At 48.9% G+C, this 20,000-nt stretch overlaps 1 protein-coding gene across 1 annotated transcript in view; it reads right to left on the bottom strand.

Moving 5' to 3' along the window:
- LOC143300326 (neuronal acetylcholine receptor subunit alpha-10-like) overlaps positions 1 to 20,000 on the bottom strand; it is a 213,011-nt gene that overhangs the window by 63,707 nt on the left and 129,304 nt on the right. The window contains exon 3 of the mRNA XM_076613927.1: positions 15,212 to 15,256. Coding sequence (XP_076470042.1) covers positions 15,212 to 15,256 — 45 coding nt within the window. The remainder of the gene's footprint in view (positions 1 to 15,211; positions 15,257 to 20,000) is intronic.

The following is a 20,000-nucleotide window of genomic DNA, read 5'->3' as shown; positions in this document are numbered from 1 at the left end:
AAGTGAATTGGCACTGAGTGACGGTAAAGTAGGCTCTGACTTAAGGACTAGTTTTCTGTCGGTGCGTGTGGGAGGAATGGAGGGACGGTGATTATGGTCACGGCGCAGTCACTGGACCAGAGAAATCAACAAGAGAGGGGAAGGGAGGGAAGGCAGGGGAAGCCCCTCTACGTCATCAGTTTCTGAGTACACGTTTTTCGGGCATTGAACATGTCATAACACATACACGGCACAATGGCAGTGGCAGTGTCTGCACCTGTGGGACTGTGAGTGTCGGTCGGCGAGAGAGTGGGGAAGGGACTGCACAACTCCTCTTCACTAAAAAAAAAAAAAAGTCACCTGTGCTGGTCAGGCAACCAGGCTAATGTCTCAGCCTCAGCAAGACCGAGTCCATGTACCAGCCAGCTAGCTCACAGAACACCAGTGCCTCCCCCCCCACCCCCCCAACCTGCAATCAAGATCGATGACACAGAGATAAGTCAGTCGAAATGTTTTGCCACCTGGGCAGCACCCTATGCAGCAACGGAGCCCTTGATGCAGAAGTGACGCTGCGCATCGCCAAGGCCAGCCCCGCCTTTGGCAGACTCAACAACAGGCTGTGGAACAACAAAGGCATCAGGTTCAGCACCAAAATCAAAACCTACAGAGCTGTTGTGCTGACCACCTTGTTGTACTGCTGTGAAACATGGACGACATATCGCCGTCACATTCAACAACTTGAGCAGTTTCACCAGAGATGCCTACGAAAGATCCTCGGCATAAAGTGGCAAGACAGGGTCTCCAACCTCCAGGTCCTAGAGAGGAGCGGCCTGCCCAGCATCGAAAGCCTGCTGATCCAGTGCCAGCTACGCTGGACAGGACACGTTGTCCGCATGACAGACAGCAGGATCCCGAAGATGCTTTTGTATGGCCAGCTGAAGGAAGGCGACCGTGAACTTGGAAGACCCTGCAAGCGCTTCAAGGACACCTTGAAGACAAACCTCAAAGCCTGTGGCATAGACATCGCTTTCTGGAAAACTGATGCCCTTGACTGCTCTCGCTGGAGGATGCTGTGCTCTAGTGGCATAAAGACGTTTGAAAACAAGAGAATGCTGGCCATTAAGGAGAAGCGTGAGCGAAGGATGCAGGGCTCAAGTTCTGGAGACGTTTAACCTTGCAACACCTGTGGGAAGTGCTGTGCATCCAGAATCGGCCTCTTTCTCCCATATGAGGACACACACCGACAGATAAGCCTGCCTGCCTACTCATTCGTCGGTCCGACGGGAGACTCCATCATCACACGGCACAGTTCCACTGGCTATGGCAGGCTACAGGTGTCAAAAGCTAGAGTTGCCTGTTACGTGATGTGGAGACCGTTTGGCTGGGAATAGTCCAGTTTGTTGAAAATAAGGTATTCCTCGAACGTTTTGTGTGTGAAATCACCAGCAGTATTTCGCCAGACTGCTGCACGTTTAACACGATAGAGGTTATGAGGTGCACAGCCCCGGCTGGTCTGTGGTATCATAGATTCGACACCTCCTGTAGATGAGAATCAGGAGCAAGAGAGGGGTCATCACGCCAGTCTGAGATGAAAGACGTGACTGACGACCACTCAGTCGTAACTCACCGACCAGAACCGCTGTGGATCACACCTGCATGGCGGAGAGGGAAATCCTGACGCTTAGGTAACCCAGGAACAGGAGAGAACACCCCGTCTTTGTCCCACGAACTGACGGGCGCAATAGCCGAGTGGTTAAAGCGTTGGACTGTCAATCTGAGGGTCCCGGGTTCGAATCACGGTGACGGCGCCTGGTGGGTAAAGGGTGGAGATTTTTACGATCTCCCAGGTCAACATACGTGCAGACCTGCTAGTGCCTGAACCCCCTTCGTGTGTATATGCAAGCAGAAGATCAAATACGCACGTTAAAGATCCTGTTATCCATGTCAGCGTTCGGTGGGTTATGGAAACAAGAACATACCCAGCATGCACACCCCCGAAAACGGAGTATGGCTGCCTACATGGCGGGGTAAAAACGGTCATACACGTAAAAGCCCACTCATGTGCATACGAGTGAACGCAGAAGAAGAAGTCCCACGAACGTAGATACCAGTCTGATGTCAGTCCTCAGCCAGCGACTGAGGCCATGTCCAGGGTGGATGTAAAGGGACTAATCCCCAAAGATCTTCTGTACGGACAGCTTGAGACGGAGTCAGCACTATCTGACATCCTCCATCCCTGTACTACAGAGACGACTGCAAAAGATACACGATCTCTGCTGACACTGATGTGCCGAAGCGGGAAAGCACTGTCCAGGATCGGGATAGCTGGAGACAGAGAAAGAGGTGTAGCCAGGAGACAGACAATGAAAGAGAGGGTCTAGCCAGGATAGACAGACAGTGAAAGAGAGAGTCTAGCCAGGAGAGAGAGACAGTGAAAGAGAGGGTCTAGCCAGGAGAGACAGACAGTGAAAGAGAGGGTCTAGCCAGGAGAGACAGTGAAAGAGAGGGTCTAGCCAGAACAGACAGTGAAAGAGAGGGTCTAGCCAGGAGAGACAGTGAAAGAGAGGGTCTAGCCAGGAGAGACAGTGAAAGAGAGGGTCTAGCCAGGAGACAGACAGTGAAAGAGAGGGTCTAGCCAGAACAGACAGTGAAAGAGAGGATCTAGCCAGGAGAGACAGACAGTGAAAGAGAGGGTCTAGCCAGGAGAGACAGACAGTGAAAGAGAGGGTCTAGCCAGGAGACAGACAGTGAAAGAGAGGGTCTAGCCAGGAGAGACAGTGAAAGAGAGTGTCTAGCCAGGACAGACAGTGAAAGAGAGGATCTAGCCAGGAGAGACAGTGAAAGAGAGGGTCTAGCCAGGAGAGACAGTGAAAGAGAGTGTCTAGCCAGGAGAGAGAGGCAGTGAAAGAGAGTGTCTAGCCAGGAGAGAGAGACAGTGAAAGAGAAGGTGTAGCCAGGAGACAGACAGTGAAAGAGAGGGTCTAGCCAGGACAGACAGTGAAAGAGAGGGTATAGCCAGCAGAGAGAGACAGTGAAAGAGAGTGTCTAGCCAGGATAGACAGTGAAAGAGAGGGTATAGCCAGGAGACAGACAGTGAAAGAGAGGGTCTAGCCAGGATAGACAGACAGTGAAAGAGAGGGTGTAGCCAGGAGAGACAGACAGTGAAAGAGAGGGTCTAGCCAGGAGAGACAGACAGTGAAAGAGAGGGTGTAGCCAGGAGAGACAGACAGTGAAAGAGAGTGTCTAGCCAGGAGAGACAGTGAAAGAGAGGGTCTAGCCAGGAGACAGACAGTGAAAGAGAGGGTCTAGCCAGGAGAGACAGACAGTGAAAGAGAGTGTCTAGCCAGGAGAGACAGTGAAAGAGAGGGTGTAGCCAGGAGACAGACAGTGAAAGAGAGGGTCTAGCCAGGAGACAGACAGTGAAAGAGAGGGTCTAGCCAGGAGAGACAGACAGTGAAAGAGGGTCTAGCCAGGAGAGACAGACAGTGAAAGAGGGTCTAGCCAGGAGAGACAGACAGTGAAAGAGGGTCTAGCCAGGAGAGACAGACAGTGAAAGAGAGGGTGTAGCCAGGAGAGACAGTGAAAGAGAGGGTCTAGCCAGGATAGACAGACAATGAAAGAGAGGGTCTAGCCAGGAGAGACAGTGAAAGAGAGGGTCTAGCCAGGAGAGACAGACAGTGAAAGAGAGGGTCTAGCCAGGAGAGACAGACAGTGAAAGAGAGGGTCTAGCCAGGAGAGACAGTGAAAGAGAGGGTCTAGCCAGGAGAGACAGTGAAAGAGAGGGTCTAGCCAGGAGAGACAGTGAAAGAGAGGGTCTAGCCAGGAGAGACAGACAGTGAAAGAGAGGGTGTAGCCAGGAGAGACAGACAGTGAAAGAGAGGGTCTAGCCAGAACAGACAGTGAAAGAGAGGATCTAGCCAGAAGAGACAGACAGTGAAAGAGAGGGTGTAGCCAGGAGAGACAGTGAATGCTGTTTGTAGCCACTTAATTTGTGAATGTCACACGATATTTTGCTATGTTACTTATATGAACACAAATTGTTAATAATTAACTTTTTTTTTTAAACGTCCGTGTCCTAAGCTCGTGGGGTCTTAAACAAATGTGAAAGTTACCTATGATCTTATCTCAATGGACAATGGAAAGTCAAGAGTCATCTGCTATAACCAATAATCTTAATTCCATTGGACATTGAAAAGTCAGGAGTCATCTGTCACCACTGGAGGGAAAGTGGCGGGCCAGTTGTTGAACCGTGCAGCCAATCAATTCAATTAATCATCTCAAAGAGCACACAGAAAACGGGGTCAAGCATGATCACAACAAGGACCCAACAAAGGAACAGCGGAGGCAAAAGGCGAGACACCCAACAACACACATGAACCCCGAGGGAGAACGTCTGTCGTTCCGGTGAATAAATAAATACAAGGCAAGCCACTCTCTAATGCATTCTACCGAATCACGAGCAAGAGATAAATCATTATTCTGATACATTCTGAAAGTCTAGATTCAAATAAATCGAACTTTTGGTGGAATTAGTAATGTTAACACCCGTTCCTTTGTCGTTGTGAGGATTGATGTGTTTCATTGATATGGTTCATTGGTATGACTTGTTAATACGGTTCATGAATATAATTCACTGGTATGATTAACTGATAAAATTCAGTCATATGATTTATCTACAATATTCATTGATACGAGTCACTGACACAGTTCAGTGATAGAATTAAAAGGCTCGGCTTTCAAGCCGTCTGCAGACGGTCATTCATCACCTCACTTTGACATGTCCACGAAACGGAAAACATAGTTGTACTGAGAGATAATACTGAAGAGAGAGAGAGAGAGAGAGAGAGAGAGAGAGAGAGAGAGAGAGGGGGGGGGGGAGAGAAGTGGGGTGGAGAGGGGCCATGGGGGTGGGATGGGAGCAGGAAGACTGGCGAGGAGTGGCAGTGATCCATCACACTGACAGACAGCGGGGAGAGACAGACAGAAAGGCGTGATGGACAGTCCGGGGAGCAGTGTCAGTCCTGCGTCACAGTACACCCTGTCCCGTAAGTCCCGCCCCCCTCAGTCCTGTGTCACAGAACACCCTGTCCCGTCAGCCCCGCCCCTCAGTCCTGTGTCCGCCCCCCTCAGTCCTGCGTCACAGTACATCCTGTCCCGTAAGTCCCACCCCCCCTCAGTCCTGTGTCACACCCACACCCTGTCCCGTCAGCCCCGCCCCGTCAGTCCTGTGTCACACTACACCCTGTCCCGTCAGCCCCGCCCCCCTCAGTCCTGTGTCACACTACACCCTGTCCCATCAGCCCCGCCCCCATCAGTCCTGTGTCACACTACACCCTGTCCCGTCAGCCCCGCCCCCCTCAGTCCTGTGTCACACTACACCCTGTCCCGTCAGCCCCGCCCCCCTCAATCCTGTGTCACACTACACCCTGTCCCGTCAGCCCCGCCCCCCTCAGTCCTGTGTCACACTACACCCTGTCCCGTCAGCTCCGCCCCCCTCAGTCCTGTGTCACACTACACCCTGTCCCATCAGCCACGCGCCCCCTCAGTCCTCTGTCACACTACACCCTGTTCCGTCAGCCCCGCCCCCGTCAGTCCTGTGTCACACTACACCCTGTCCCGTCAGCCCCGGCCCCCTCAGTCCTCTGTTACTACACCCTGTCCTGTCAGCCCCGCCCTCTTCAGTCCTGGAGAGTGTACACAACACCCCTCCCCTGCCCTGCCTTTACCTCAAACCCCTCCCCTGTCTTAAAGACTAAACACCACACCCCTTCGAAGCCCTGGGGATTCTACCTCTGAAACCCTGGCCTTCACAAAGCGTTGTACAATCTAAAAGGCTTGAACCAAGGGTGCTTAAAGACACGTGACAGAAGCGTTAACGACTGGCCCCTCACTGTATCAACACAGCCCCCCCACCCCCCTTTGCCCAGAGGACTGCTGTACCCGTGACGTGTGTTCAGCGCCAGCCTGTACCCTCGGGTTGTATCGTAAGGGGATGATGTCACATTCTGGTGTGCGTGTTGTTGTTGTTTTGGAGGCGGCGGGGAGGGCGAGGTGGTTCGATACCCCTGGGTACTGAAGGACCACACAGACAGGTGTCCTCACTGACACACACCTGTGACTGCCGACGTGTGTCCAGGAGACAGGCCGCACAGTGACCGCGAGGCTGACCCACCAGTGTGGTCAGTGTTGTGACGGACACCGTTCCTGTTGCATCATGGGAAGGAACAAGGCCCATCACTCTGATTGCGTGTAATGAAGGCTCGGGGTGTGGTGCATCTTTGGAAGAAACAAGGCCCATCACTCTGATCTCGTGCAGTGAAAATAATTGGGCCCATTGCTCTGATTACGTGTGATGAAGACTGGGGGTGTGGTGCATCTTGGGAAGAAACAAGGCCCATCACTCTGATCTCGTGCAGTGAAAATAATTGGGCCCATCGCTCTGATTATGTGTGATGAAGACTGGGGGTGTGGTGCATCTTGGGAAGAAACAAGGCCCATCACTCTGATTACGTGCAATGAAGACTAGGGGTGTGGTGCATCTTGGGAAGAAACAAGGCCCATCACTCTGATTACGTGTAATGAAGACTAGGGGTGTGGTGCATCTTGGGAAGAAACAAGGCCCATCACTCTGATTACGTGTAATGAAGACTAGGGGTGTGGTGCATCTTGGGAAGAAACAAGGCCCATCACTCTGATTACGTGTAATGAAGACTCGGGGTGTGGTGCATCTTGGGAAGAAACAAGGCCCATCACTCTGATTACGTGTAATGAAGGCTCGGGGTGTGGTGCATCTTGGGAAGAAACAAGGCCCATCACTCTGATCTCGTGCAGTGAAAATAATTGGGATGTGGGTGGAGGAACTAGACAGTGGTGTGGGCTTGGGGCAGAGAAACAAGGGAGAGGGGGAAAGAGAGAGGGAAAAAGAGGGAGGGAAAGAGAGCAGGGGGTATGGGGGGGGGGGGGGGTTAGCTGTGGACAGCAGCAGAAGAAGAGGTGTCGGACATCAGTCATGCTCTGTGTCTCCTCCCCGGTCACAAGACGTGAAAAGCATATATTCACGGAGGCAGGGGGAACTGTCTGAGTCTACCATCTCTCTTAACACTTAAATCAAGTCTGTCACAGAGATATATATATATATATAGAGAGAGAGAGAGAGACAGACAGACAGACAGAGACACAGACAGATCCACAGACAGACAGAAAGAGAGAGAGACACACACAGAGAGACAGGCACAAAGAGACAGAGAGAGCAGCTATCACCAAATGAAACTGCAGACATCCGTGTACGCTGTGTAAAAACAGCAGACAGTCCACCACTACGCGCTATAAAGCTGCCTTGTCGTGTCCACCACTTCCATCAACCTGCATCACCAGTCACTACATGCTGTGTTTTACTGCCTGCCTCCCTCCCTCTTCTCACAACAAAAGCGTCCTGCGGGATTTCCCGATGACTCACTCACCCCGACGAAATGGTGCTGTCATACATAGTACGGCTCCGGCTTTTTCTGCTTCTTTCTATGGTAGGTGTTGAATGTAGCTGTCAAAATAAGATGTTTTCGCTGAAGTGTTGTCAGGGCTAAACCTTTCGCTGCCGTGTGTGTGTGTGTTTGTGTGTGTGTGTGTGTGTGTGTGTGTGTGTGTTTTCAGCTGCAAAGTTTGCTCTGGCACGTGCTTGTGGTTTATCGTCTCGCTCAGACACTGCTACGTTGAAACATTGAACACCTCTGACAGTCTAGTGGAGGGAGGGGTTGGGGGCGGGGGTGGGGGCAATCCTGTCTTTCACTTCCCAGACCGGGGCGCTGTCCATCAGGCAGCTACTCCCTGCCCCTGGGGGGTGGAGGGACGGGGAGGTGGGGGTGCGGGGAGATATGGGGGTTTGGGGGGAGAGGGCGAGGAGGGAGCGGCAAAGGGGGATGCGCAAGGGGCAGGAAGGTGGGGGTGGGCAGGCAAAGTGCAAAGGAACCCATTGGTATTGGAAGAGGCAGACAGACATCAGTCAACATCCACTGTCACCCACTGTCACCCACTGTCACTTCCTGTCATCTACTGTCATCTACTGTCACAGTGTCACTCCCTGTCATCTACTGTCACCCACTGTCACAGTGTCACTCCCTGTCACCCACTGTCACAGTGTCACTCCCTGTCACCCACTGTCACAGTGTCACTCCCTGTCATCCACTGTCACATTGTCACCTACTGTCACCCACTGTCACAGTGTCACTCCCTGTCATCCACTGTCACAGTGTCACTCCCTGTCATCCACTGTCACAGTGTCACTCCCTGTCATCTACTGTCACAGTGTCACTCCCTGTCACCCACTGTCACAGTGTCACTCCCTGTCATATACTGTCACCCTCTGTCACAGTGTCATCTACTGTCATCTACTGTCACAGTGTCACTCCCTGTCATCTACTGTCACAGTGTCACTCCCTGTCACCCACTGTCACAGTGTCATCTACTGTCACAGTGTCACTCCCTGTCACCCACTGTCACCCACTGTCACAGTGTCACTCCCTGTCATCTACTGTCACAGTGTCACCCACTGTCACAGTGTCACTCCCTGTCATCCACTGTCATAGTGTCACTCCCTGTCACCCCCTGTCACCCACTGTCACAGTGTCACTCCCTGTCATCCACTGTCACATTGTCACCTACTGTCACCCACTGTCACAGTGTCACTCCCTGTCATCCACTGTCATAGTGTCACTCCCTGTCATCCACTGTCACATTGTCACCTACTGTCACCCACTGTCACAGTGTCACTCCCTGTCATCTACTGTCACCCACTGTCACAGTGTCACCCACTGTCACAGTGTCACTCCCTGTCATCCACTGTCACAGTGTCACTCCCTGTCACCCACTGTCACAGTGTCACTCCCTGTCATCCACTGTCACAGTGTCACTCCCTGTCACCCACTGTCACAGTGTCACTCCCTGTCATATACTGTCACCCACTGTCACAGTGTCATCTACTGTCATCTACTGTCACAGTGTCACTCCCTGTCATCTACTGTCACAGTGTCACTCCCTGTCACCCACTGTCACAGTGTCACTCCCTGTCATCTACTGTCACAGTGTCACTCCCTGTCATCCACTGTCACCCACTGTCACAGTGTCATCTACAGTCACAGTGTCACTCCCTGTCACCCACTGTCACAGTGTCACTCCCTGTCACCCACTGTCAACCACTGTCACAGTGTCATCTACTGTCACAGTGTCACCCACTGTCATCTACTGTCACAGTGTCACTTCCTGTCACCCACTGTCACAGTGTTACTCCCTGTCACCCACTGTCATCCACTGTCACAGTGTCACTCCCTGTCACCCCCTGTCACTCCCTGTCACCCACTGTCACAGTGTCACTCCCTGTCACCCACTGTCACAGTGTCACTCCCTGTCACCCACTGTCACAGTGTCACTCCCTGTCACCCACTGTCACCCACTGTCACAGTGTCACTCCCTGTCACCCACTGTCACCCACTGTCACAGTGTCACCCACTGTCACCCACTGTCACAGTGTCACTCCCTGTCACCCACTGTCACAGTGTCACTCCCTGTCACCCACTGTCACCCACTGTCACCCACTGTCACAGTGTCACCCACTGTCACCCACTGTCACAGTGTCACTCCCTGTCACCCACTGTCACAGTGTCACTCCCTGTCACCCACTGTCACAGTGTCACTCCCTGTCACCCACTGTCACAGTGTCACTACCTGTCATCTACCCACTGTCACAGTGTCATCTGCTGTCACAGTGTCACTCCCTGTCACCCACTGTCAACCACTGTCACAGTGTCATCTACTGTCACAGTGTCACTCCCTGTCACCCACTGTCACAGTGTCACTCCCTGTCACACACTGTCATCTACTGTCACCTACTGTCACAGTGTCACTCCCTGTCACAGTGCCACTCCCTGTCACCCACTGTCACAGTGTCACTCCCTGTCACAGTGCCACTCCCTGTCACACACTGTCACAGTGTCACTCCCTGTCACAGTGCCACTCCCTGTCACCCACTGTCACAGTGTCACTCCCTGTCACCCACTGTCACAGTGTCACTCCCTGTCACCCACTGTCACAGTGTCACTCCCTGTCACCCACTGTCACAGTGTCACTCCCTGTCACCCACTGTCACAGTGTCACTCCCTGTCACCCACTGTCACAGTGTCACCCACTGTCACCCACTGTCACAGTGTCACCCACTGTCACCCACTGTCACAGTGTCACTCCCTGTCATCCACTGTCACAGTGTCACTCCCTGTCATCCACTGTCACCCACTGTCACAGTGTCACCCACTGTCACCCACTGTCACAGTGTCACTCACTGTCACCCACTGTCACAGTGTCACTCCCTGTCATCCACTGTCACAGTGTCACTCCCTGTCATCCACTGTCACCCACTGTCACAGTGTCACCCACTGTCACCCATTGTCACCCACTGTCACAGTGTCATCCACTGTCACCCACTGTCACAGTGTCACTCCCTTTCACCCACTGTCACAGTGTCACCCCTTGTCACCCACTGTCACGGTGTCACCCCTTGTCACCCCCTGTCACCCCTAATAATATCTATCATAGAAAGGGTATTTGCCAGTCTCAACAATATTTGTAGCATGCAAGGGAACATTTAGGAATCGTTTCATGGGGAATAAATGAACTTGTTTTTAGATCTTTGTCATCAGAAAATTCTCGTATTTCAGCACCCGTAAGCAAGCAATCGCTTGTGTAAAGGAATTTCCAGAGCATGCATGAATCTGTTGTACCCAGTTTAAGTCTATTCTACAATCAAGGAATTTCAGTAACTCCTTCTTTCGCTTTCTGCAAGTTTCTTCTAATGTGTTTGTGACACTCATCTTAGTTGACAACAGCGTTTCAATGTACTTATTAGTAATAGTTAAGTGAATTTCTTCATGAGCATAGCACCTTCCCCGAAAACAAATTGTTAGTTTGTTCAATCTAAGTTGACTTTTAGGAATGCGCTACCTGCTTCTCGTTTGAATACATTCACCTGATTTGGAACTACAACGATCGTGTTTCACAAGAAAATACCATTGTCTGCCAGTAACATGATAAACATTTCGAAAGCACCTCGGATGTTTTGAATGCAATGTCTTACTTTTTTCTTTTGGAGAGAGAGAGAGACAGAGAGACAAACATAGACAACGAAATAGAGAAAGAGGGGGGAGAGAGAGAGGGAGAGGGGATATATATGTGTATATATAGATATATATGTGTATATATATTATATATATATATATATATATATATATATATATGAGAGAGAGAGAGACAGAGAGAGAGAGAGACAGAGACAGAGACAGAGACAGACAGACAGACAGACAGACAGAAGTCAGAGACAGAAACAGAGACAGAGAGAGACAGAGACAGAGAGAGAGAGAGAGTGAAAGAGAGCGACAAAGACAGAGACAAAGAGAGAGAGACAGAGAGAGAGAGAGAGAGAGAGAGAGGATGAGGAGGAGACAGAGACAGAGAGACAGAGACACAAAGAGAGAGTGAAAGAGAGCGACAAAGACAGAGACAATGAGAGAGAGAGGGGGGGGGAGGAGAGAGGGAGACAGAGACAGACAGAGAGACAGAGATAGACATAGAGAGACAGAGAGCGACAGAGAGAGACAGAGACAGAGACAGACAGACAGACAGACAGACAGACAGACAGAGAGACAGAGACGGGTGTTCACTGAAGCAAGTCGCTGTCTGTCACAGTCGATGGAACAAAGTGAAGACAGGCGGTGACGGCTCTACATCACTGGATGACACCAACACATAACAGCCAACAGCAAACGGCTGGCACCCCCCCCCCCCACCACCCCCTCCCCCACATTTCCCCCCCAATCAACACCGGCATTGATTCCTCCCCATCGTCCACCGTGGAGTCATCACATTGCCGTGGGGGCAGGGAACACAAAGGAATCGGGTCCAAGTAGTTCTCGTCACGGCCGGGTCCACACACAGGTCGTTAGTGTGGCGTTCTTTGGAGCGAAGAAGTCTCTGCTCACCTTGAGAAGCGTTAACTCTCTCCATGCGAACGGCGAAAGAGACGAAGTTAACAGCGTTTCTCCCCAATTATCACCATCAAAATATTGCAAGCGGAAGGCTCTTGTACTGAAGAGGTGAATGTTGACAAAGAATACCACAATTCTGACGACGAAAGCTAAAGGTTGGGTCATTCAGACACCCACTGGACATCCGAGGGGTCCGTGTAGAGGAGAAGAGAGGACTGGCCGTACTGAGTGAGTTAAAACAACTCTCACACCTTCCTGTCTCTTTGTTCTTTTGGAGTGGTATTGGTGCTACTATCTGTCTATCTATCTATCTATCTATCTGTCTGTCTGTCTGTCTGTCTTTTTGCCTGCCTGCCTGCCTGTCTGTCTATCTATCTATCTATATCTCACTATGTGTATCTTTCCTTCTCTCACTTCCTCCATCTCTCTCTCTTTCAATCGTTATCTTTATGTGTACGTGTTCTCATGTGGACATGCTGGTGGCCTTCGCATTAAACTTTCTGCGTTCCTGGGTTCTCCCACTCTCTCTCTCTCTCTCTCTCTCTGTGCGTGCGCGCGCGCGCGCGTGTGTGTGTGTGTGTGTGTGTGTGCGTGTGTGTGTGCGTGTGTGTGTGTGTGTGTGTGAGAGAGAGAGAGAGAGAACACATGATGTAAATCACAATCAGGACATTGTAAGTGAAAGTCACGGAGACTAGTAGACACAATTACACACAAAACAACAACTGTACCTGATTCTGTATTTTGATATCATGTATAATCACGCAGCTGGCTATGCACTGAGCGCCTTTTCCCCCGAACACAGCTATATTAGTTTCTTGAAGATTAACTCTGATGAATAATCTGTCTCTTGCTTCAATGTATTCCACTGATTTTTTTAAAAGTTTTACGAACGTGGTACAGAAGAAAATAACAATGTCACCTATTTAAGACATGAACAGTTACAATCTTTCCTTGGCTTTTGCTCTGTGTCCAAACAGTCACAAATAAGTTACTACAGCAACTTGATAGGCATAAATCCTGATGATTTGTTTTCCTCAAATTTTTCATCATACTATTGAACATCACTGAAATATCATTCCTGACACCGTCTCTGTGTGTGTGTGTGTGTGTGTCTTCCTTGCTGCTGTACCTGACAAGCTCACAAAGCTCTGTTCGGGATTCAGTGTGCACTGACCACTGGGCCTCTGTCATCCTCAATGTGCTGTTGTTTCATTCACACACACACACACACACACACACACCGTTAAGTTGACACGCACCATAACGCAATTTGACCACGTCAACACGACCGCGATTAGCATCCAGCAACCCATGATCATTGTCCTCCACAAATGGATCGGACACACAGCAGATCAAAATCAGCCTCCGCAGCCTAACGCCATCTCCCCTTCCCCACACATTTCCCCTTCGCCATACCCCCCACCCCCCACACCACACACACACAGAGCACTCTGCAGGGGCTGATTAGCATCAGCTGGTTAACCAGGCCTTTGTGATCCACCATGAACACACGGTGCACTACAACCAGCAGCCACACAACAAACAAACAAGGAACAAAACGCAACAAACAAACAAGCAGCAGAACAGAACAAACAAACAAACAGCAAAACAGAACAAACAGCAAAACAGAACAAACAGCAAAACAGAACAAACAAACAAACAAACAGCAAAACAGAACAAACAGCAAAACAGAACAAACAAACAGCAAAACAGAACAAACAGCAAAACAGAACAAACAAACAAACAGCAAAACAGAACAAACAAACAAACAGCAAAACAGAACAAACAGCAAAACAGAACAAACAAACAGCAAAACAGAACAAACAAACAGCAAAACAGAACAAACAAACAAACAGCAAAACAGAACAAACAAACAGCAAAACAGAACAAACAAACAGCAAAACAGAACAAACAAACAGCAAAACAGAACAAACAGCAAAACAGAACAAACAGCAAAACAGAACAAACAGCAAAACAGAACAAACAAACAGCAAAACAGAACAAACAAACAAACAGCAAAACAGAACAAACAAACAGCAAAACAGAAAACACACACACGGAGAGAGAGAGAGAAAAAGAGAGAGAGAGAGCACAAGTGGTCTGACCAAGAGATGATAGAGCATTCTGACAACACTGTGAACAGACAGTGCGGGCAGTGAACATTCAGTGTGGACGGTGAAAACACAGGGAACGCAGAGAACAGAGGCAACACAGGGAACGGAGAGAACAGTGGCAACACAGGGAACGGAGAGAACAGTGGCAACACAGGGAACGTAGATAACAGAGACAACACAGGGAACAGAGAGAACAGTGGCAACACAGGGAACAACAGAGAGAACAGAGACAACACAGGGAACAGAGAGAACAGTGGCAACACAGGGAACAACAGAGAGAACAGAGGCAACACAGGGAACAACAGAGAGAACAGAGGCAACACAGGGAAAGTAGAAAACAGAGGCAACACAGGGAAAGTAGAAAACAGAGGCAACACAGGGAAAGTAGAGAACAGAGGCAACACAGGGAACAACAACGAGAACAGAGACAACACAGGGAACGGAGAGAACAGAGGCAACACAGGGAACAACAGAGAGAACAGAGGCAACACAGGGAAAGTAGAAAACAGAGGCAACACAGGGAAAGTAGAAAACAGAGGCAACACAGGGAACAACAACGAGAACAGAGACAACACAGGGAACGGAGAGAACAGAGGCAACACAGGGAACAACAGAGAGAACAGAGGCAACACAGGGAACAACAGAGAGAACAGTGGCAACACAGGGAACGGAGAGAACAGAGGCAACACAGGGAACAGAGAGAACAGAGGCAACACAGGGAACAGAGAGAACAGAGGCAACACAGGGAACAACAGAGAGAACAGAGGCAACACAGGGAACAACATACAGAGAACAGAGGCAACACAGGGAACAGAGAGAACAGAGGCAACACAGGGAACAGAGAGAACAGTGGCAACACAGTGAACAACAGAGAGAACAGTGGCAACACAGTGAACAACAGGCAGAACAGAGACAACACAGGGAACAGAGAGAACAGTGGCAACACAGGGAACAACAGAGAGAACAGAGGCAACACAGGGAACATAGAGAACAGAGGCAACACAGGGAACAACAGAGAGAACAGAGGCAACACAGAGAACAACAGAGAGAACAGAGGCAACACAGGGAACAGAGAGAACAGACAGAGGTACTCACGATCTTGAGCCATCCACTGGCAGTCAGCACTTGGTTTTTCATGTCCTGCAACACACACACACCGCGAGTCATGGTCATATATCTAACGGCACACACACACACACACACACACACACACACACACAGAGTCACAGTTTCAGTTTCTCAAGGAGGCGTCCCTGCGTTCAGACAAATCCATATACGCTACACCACATCCGCTAGGCAGATGCCTGATTAGCAGCATAACCCGACGCGCTTAGTCATCCCTGAGTGCACGCATTAGAGTGGATTTCTTCGACAGAATTTTGCCAGAGGACAACACTCTTATTGCCATGGGCTCTTTTTCAGTGCGCCAAATGCGTGCTGCCCTCGGGACCTCGGTTTATCGTCTCATCCGAATGACTGGCAGACGCCCACTTCGATTTTCCAGTCAAACTTGGGAGAAACGGCGAGAGCGGGATTCGAACCCAGACCCTTTGCGGACTATGTATTGGCAGATGGGCGTCTTAACCATTCTGCCACCTTCCTCCTGATGGCACAGTCACAACACAACACAACACAACACAACACTATGTACAGGCAGTCTCGGTGTGTGCAGAAATTTTCCCATCGCCGCCCGTGACGAGAGACTGTCAGTGATGGATGCTGTGACAGAGACCTCTCATTCAGGGCCCGCAACCCCCCATTCAGGGCCCGCAACCCAGGGTTACCAGATGGACGAGATGTTCCGTCCCCCAGCAGAGAACTGTGGGTCCACTTCCTAGCTCTGCTAGTCACGGGTCACGCTTTGTCCTGACACCCCTGCCCCTCCCCCCAATCTCTTCCCCGCTCCCCCCCCCCCTTCCCACCTCTGATGGTCACTGGTTCTACATCCGTCGTCTGTGAGAACTGTCACACAACTCAATGGAACAACACGTCGTCTGTAGAGAACTGTCACACAACTCAATGGAACAACACGTCGTCTGTAGAGAACTGTCACACAACTCAATGGAACAACACGTCGTCTGTAGAGAACTGTCACACAACTCAATGGAACAACACGTCGTCTGTGAGAACTGTCACACAACTCAATGGAACAACACGTCGTCTGTAGAGAACTGTCACACAACTCAATGGAACAACACGTCGTCTGTAGAGAACTGTCACACAACTCAGTGCAACAACACGTCGTCTGTAGAGAACTGTCACACAACTCAATGGAACAACACGTCGTCTGTAGAGAACTGTCACACAACTCAATGGAACAACACGTCGTCTGTAGAGAACTGTCACACAACTCAATGGAACAACACGTCGTCTGTAGAGAACTGTCACACAACTCAATGGAACAACACGTCGTCTGTAGAGAACTGTCACACAACTCAATGGAACAACACGTCGTCTGTAGAGAACTGTCACACAACTCAATGGAACACACGTCGTCTGTAGAGAACTGTCACACAACTCAATAGAACAACACGTCGTCTGTAGAGAACTGTCACACAACTCAATGGAACACGTCGTCTGTAGAGAACTGTCACACAACTCAATAGAACAACACGTCGTCTGTAGAGAACTGTCACACAACTCAATGGAACAACACGTCGTCTGTAGAGAACTGTCACACAACTCAATGGAACAACACGTCGTCTGTAGAGAACTGTCACACAACTCAATGGAACAACACGTCGTCTGTAGAGAACTGTCACACAACTCAATGGAACAACACGTCGTCTGTAGAGAACTGTCACACAACTCAATGGAACACACGTCGTCTGTAGAGAACTGTCACACAACTCAATAGAACAACACATCGTCTGTAGAGAACTGTCACACAACTCAATGGAACACGTCGTCTGTAGAGAACTGTCACACAACTCAATAGAACAACACGTTGTCTGTAGAGAACTGTCACACAACTCAGTGGAACAACACGTCATCTGTAGAGAACTGTCACACAACTCAATAGAACAACACGTCGTCTGTGAGAACTGTCACACAACTCAATGGAACAACACGTCGTCTGTAGAGAACTGTCACACAACTCAATGGAACAACACGTGGTCTGTAGAGAACTGTCACACAACTCAATGGAACAACACGTCGTCTGTAGAGAACTGTCACACAACTCAATGGAACAACACGTGGTCTGTGAGAACTGTCACACAACTCAGTTTCAGTTTCAGTTTCAGTAGCTCAAGGAGGCGTCACTGCGTTCGGACAAATCCATATACGCTACACCACATCTGCCAAGCAGATGCCTGACCAGCAGCGTAACCCAACGCGCTTAGTCAGGCCTTGAGAAAAAAGAAAAAGAAAAAAAGATAAGCGTACATACATAAATAAATAAATAATAATTATGATATAAAAAAAAAGATAGTAGTAATGAAAATAATGATAAAAAAAAAAATTAAATAAGTAAGACAACAATGATGATAAATAAGCAAATAAATATAAAACATGAAGACACACATTCACACATACACCCACACATGCATAGCAGATATGCCCCCAAAACGGAGTTTCACAGATATGAAAGCAATGGAACTCAGTGGAACAACTCAATGGAACAACACGTCGTCTGTGGGAACAGTCACACAACTCAATGGAACAACACGTCGTCTGTGGGAACAGTCACACAACTCAATGGAACAACACGTGGTCTGTAGAGAACTGTCACACAACTCAGTGGAACAACACGTGGTCTGTAGAGAACTGTCACACAACTCAGTGGAACAACACGTCGTCTGTAAAGAACTGTCACACAACTCAATGGAACACCACGTCGTCTGTAGAGAACTGTCACACAACTCAACGGAACAACACGTCGTCTATGAGAACTGTCACACAACAAACAGCAGATCAACAGTTCAGTGATCCACAACACAATCACGGGGCGACCCACAACGCCCTGAATGAGAGTCATCCTTCCCATCCCCCGTTCCTCACCGCACTGCATTGTCATGTACTGCACTTCAGCCTCACAATTCTATGTGAATGGAAATCGGGATGCTCTCCTCCTCGCCAGGATCCAGCGCCACCCCCCACGCCCCCCCCCCCCCCCCCCCCCCCCCCCCACACACACATCCCATTAACACCCCTACCACCTGTCTGCAAATGACTGTGTTTCACTATCAAAGGAAGCGTTTCCATTAGAGTTTGTCTGTTGTTGCTGAGAGGTGTTTTTGACTCACTTGTGTAAACAAAGTGAGTCTATGTTTTAACCCGGTGTTCGGTTGTCTGTGTGTGTGTGTGTGTGTGTGTGTGTGTGTGTGTCTGTGTGTGTCTGTGTCTGTGTGTCTGTGTGTCCGTGGTAAACTTTAACATTGACATTTTCTCTGCAAATACTTTGTCAGTTGACACCAAATTAGGCATAAAAATAGGGAAAATTCAGTTCTTTCCAGTCATCTTGTTTAAAACAATATTGCACCTCTGGGATGTGTGTGTGTGTGTGTGTGTGTGTGTGTGTCTGTGTGTGTCTGTGTCTGTGTGTGTCTGTGTCTGTGTGTCCGTGGTAAACTTTAACATTGACATTTTTTCTGCAAATACTTTGTCAGTTGACACCAAATTAGGCATAAAAATAGGAAAAAATCAGTTCTTTCCAGTCATCTTGTTTAAAACAATATTGCACCTCTGGGATAGGCACAAAAAAAAGAAGCCTAATTATATGCAAACTGCATTTACTGTTATATCTATATTTTTTGTATTCTCTAAACTTGGCACTTTGATTTGATATTCTGACCCAACAACAAGAGCAGTCATTATTATCATTTTTTGTTCAAACAGGAACTTCTTTCGCTAAGCATGGAAGTTTTATTTATTTTGCAAACGTTTTGGTGCAGATAGTAAAAAAAGGGAAATTACTCTGTAATTAATGCTAAGGGACTTAATTTGCTTTAAACTGATCTTTCTCAACTTAAACATTACATTTTGAAATTATACTAAATACATAAAAAGCTTGGATTTAAAAAAAAAAGTGTATCACAAGTGAGTCTTGAAGGCCTTGCCTCTCTTGTTAATTATTGCAAGAGTACAGTTGATGCTACACTGCGCAATGGACCTCACTTTGCCGTCTCATATGAAACACTAGCACCCAGACCACCACTCTAGGTCTAGCAGATGGAGAGATGGTGTTATTAGAGGGCGTGTATAAAATTCCACTCTGTCACAGCCTCGTGTCATCAGCAGTGTTGGTGGTAGTTGATTCATTTTTCACCGGTTGTGTTGGTAGTTGTTAATGTTTCTCTTTCAAGGCCTTGTCTCACCAGCAGTGTTGATAGTTGTTAATGTTTCTCTTTCAAGGCTGTCTCACAAGTAATGCTGACAGTTGTTAATGTTTCTCTTTCAAGGCTGTCTCACCAGTAATGCTGACAGTTGTTAATGTTTCTCTTTCAAGGCCTTGTCTCACCAGTAATGCTGACAGTTGTTAATGTTTCTCTTTCAAGGCCTTGTCTCACCAGTAATGCTGACAGTTGTTAATGTTTCTCTTTCAAGGCCTTGTCTCACCAGTAATGCTGACAGCTGTTAATGTTTCTCTGTCAAGGCTGTCTCACCAGTAATGCTGAGAGTTGTTAATGTTTCTCTTTCAAGGCTCTGTCTCACCAGTAATGCTGAGAGTTGTTAATGTTTCTCTTTCAAGGCTATGTCTCACCAGTAATGCTGGTAGTTACGTTTCTCTTTCAAGGCCTTGTCTCACCAGTAATGCTGACAGTTGTTAATGTTTCTCTTTCACAGCTCCGTGCCCTGTTGGAAGTTGTTGTTTGATGTTTCTCATTGTCTCCATGCCTTTTTTTTGTTGTTGGTTTTTTGCCTCTTGCTGAAGTTGCTTGTT

This window comes from Babylonia areolata, chromosome 26 (genome assembly GCF_041734735.1).
Source record: "Babylonia areolata isolate BAREFJ2019XMU chromosome 26, ASM4173473v1, whole genome shotgun sequence".
In the NCBI taxonomy this organism is placed as follows: domain Eukaryota; kingdom Metazoa; phylum Mollusca; class Gastropoda; order Neogastropoda; family Buccinidae; genus Babylonia; species Babylonia areolata.
The sequence above is the reverse complement of the archived record's forward strand: the minus strand, read 5'-3'. Positions and strand labels throughout refer to the sequence as shown.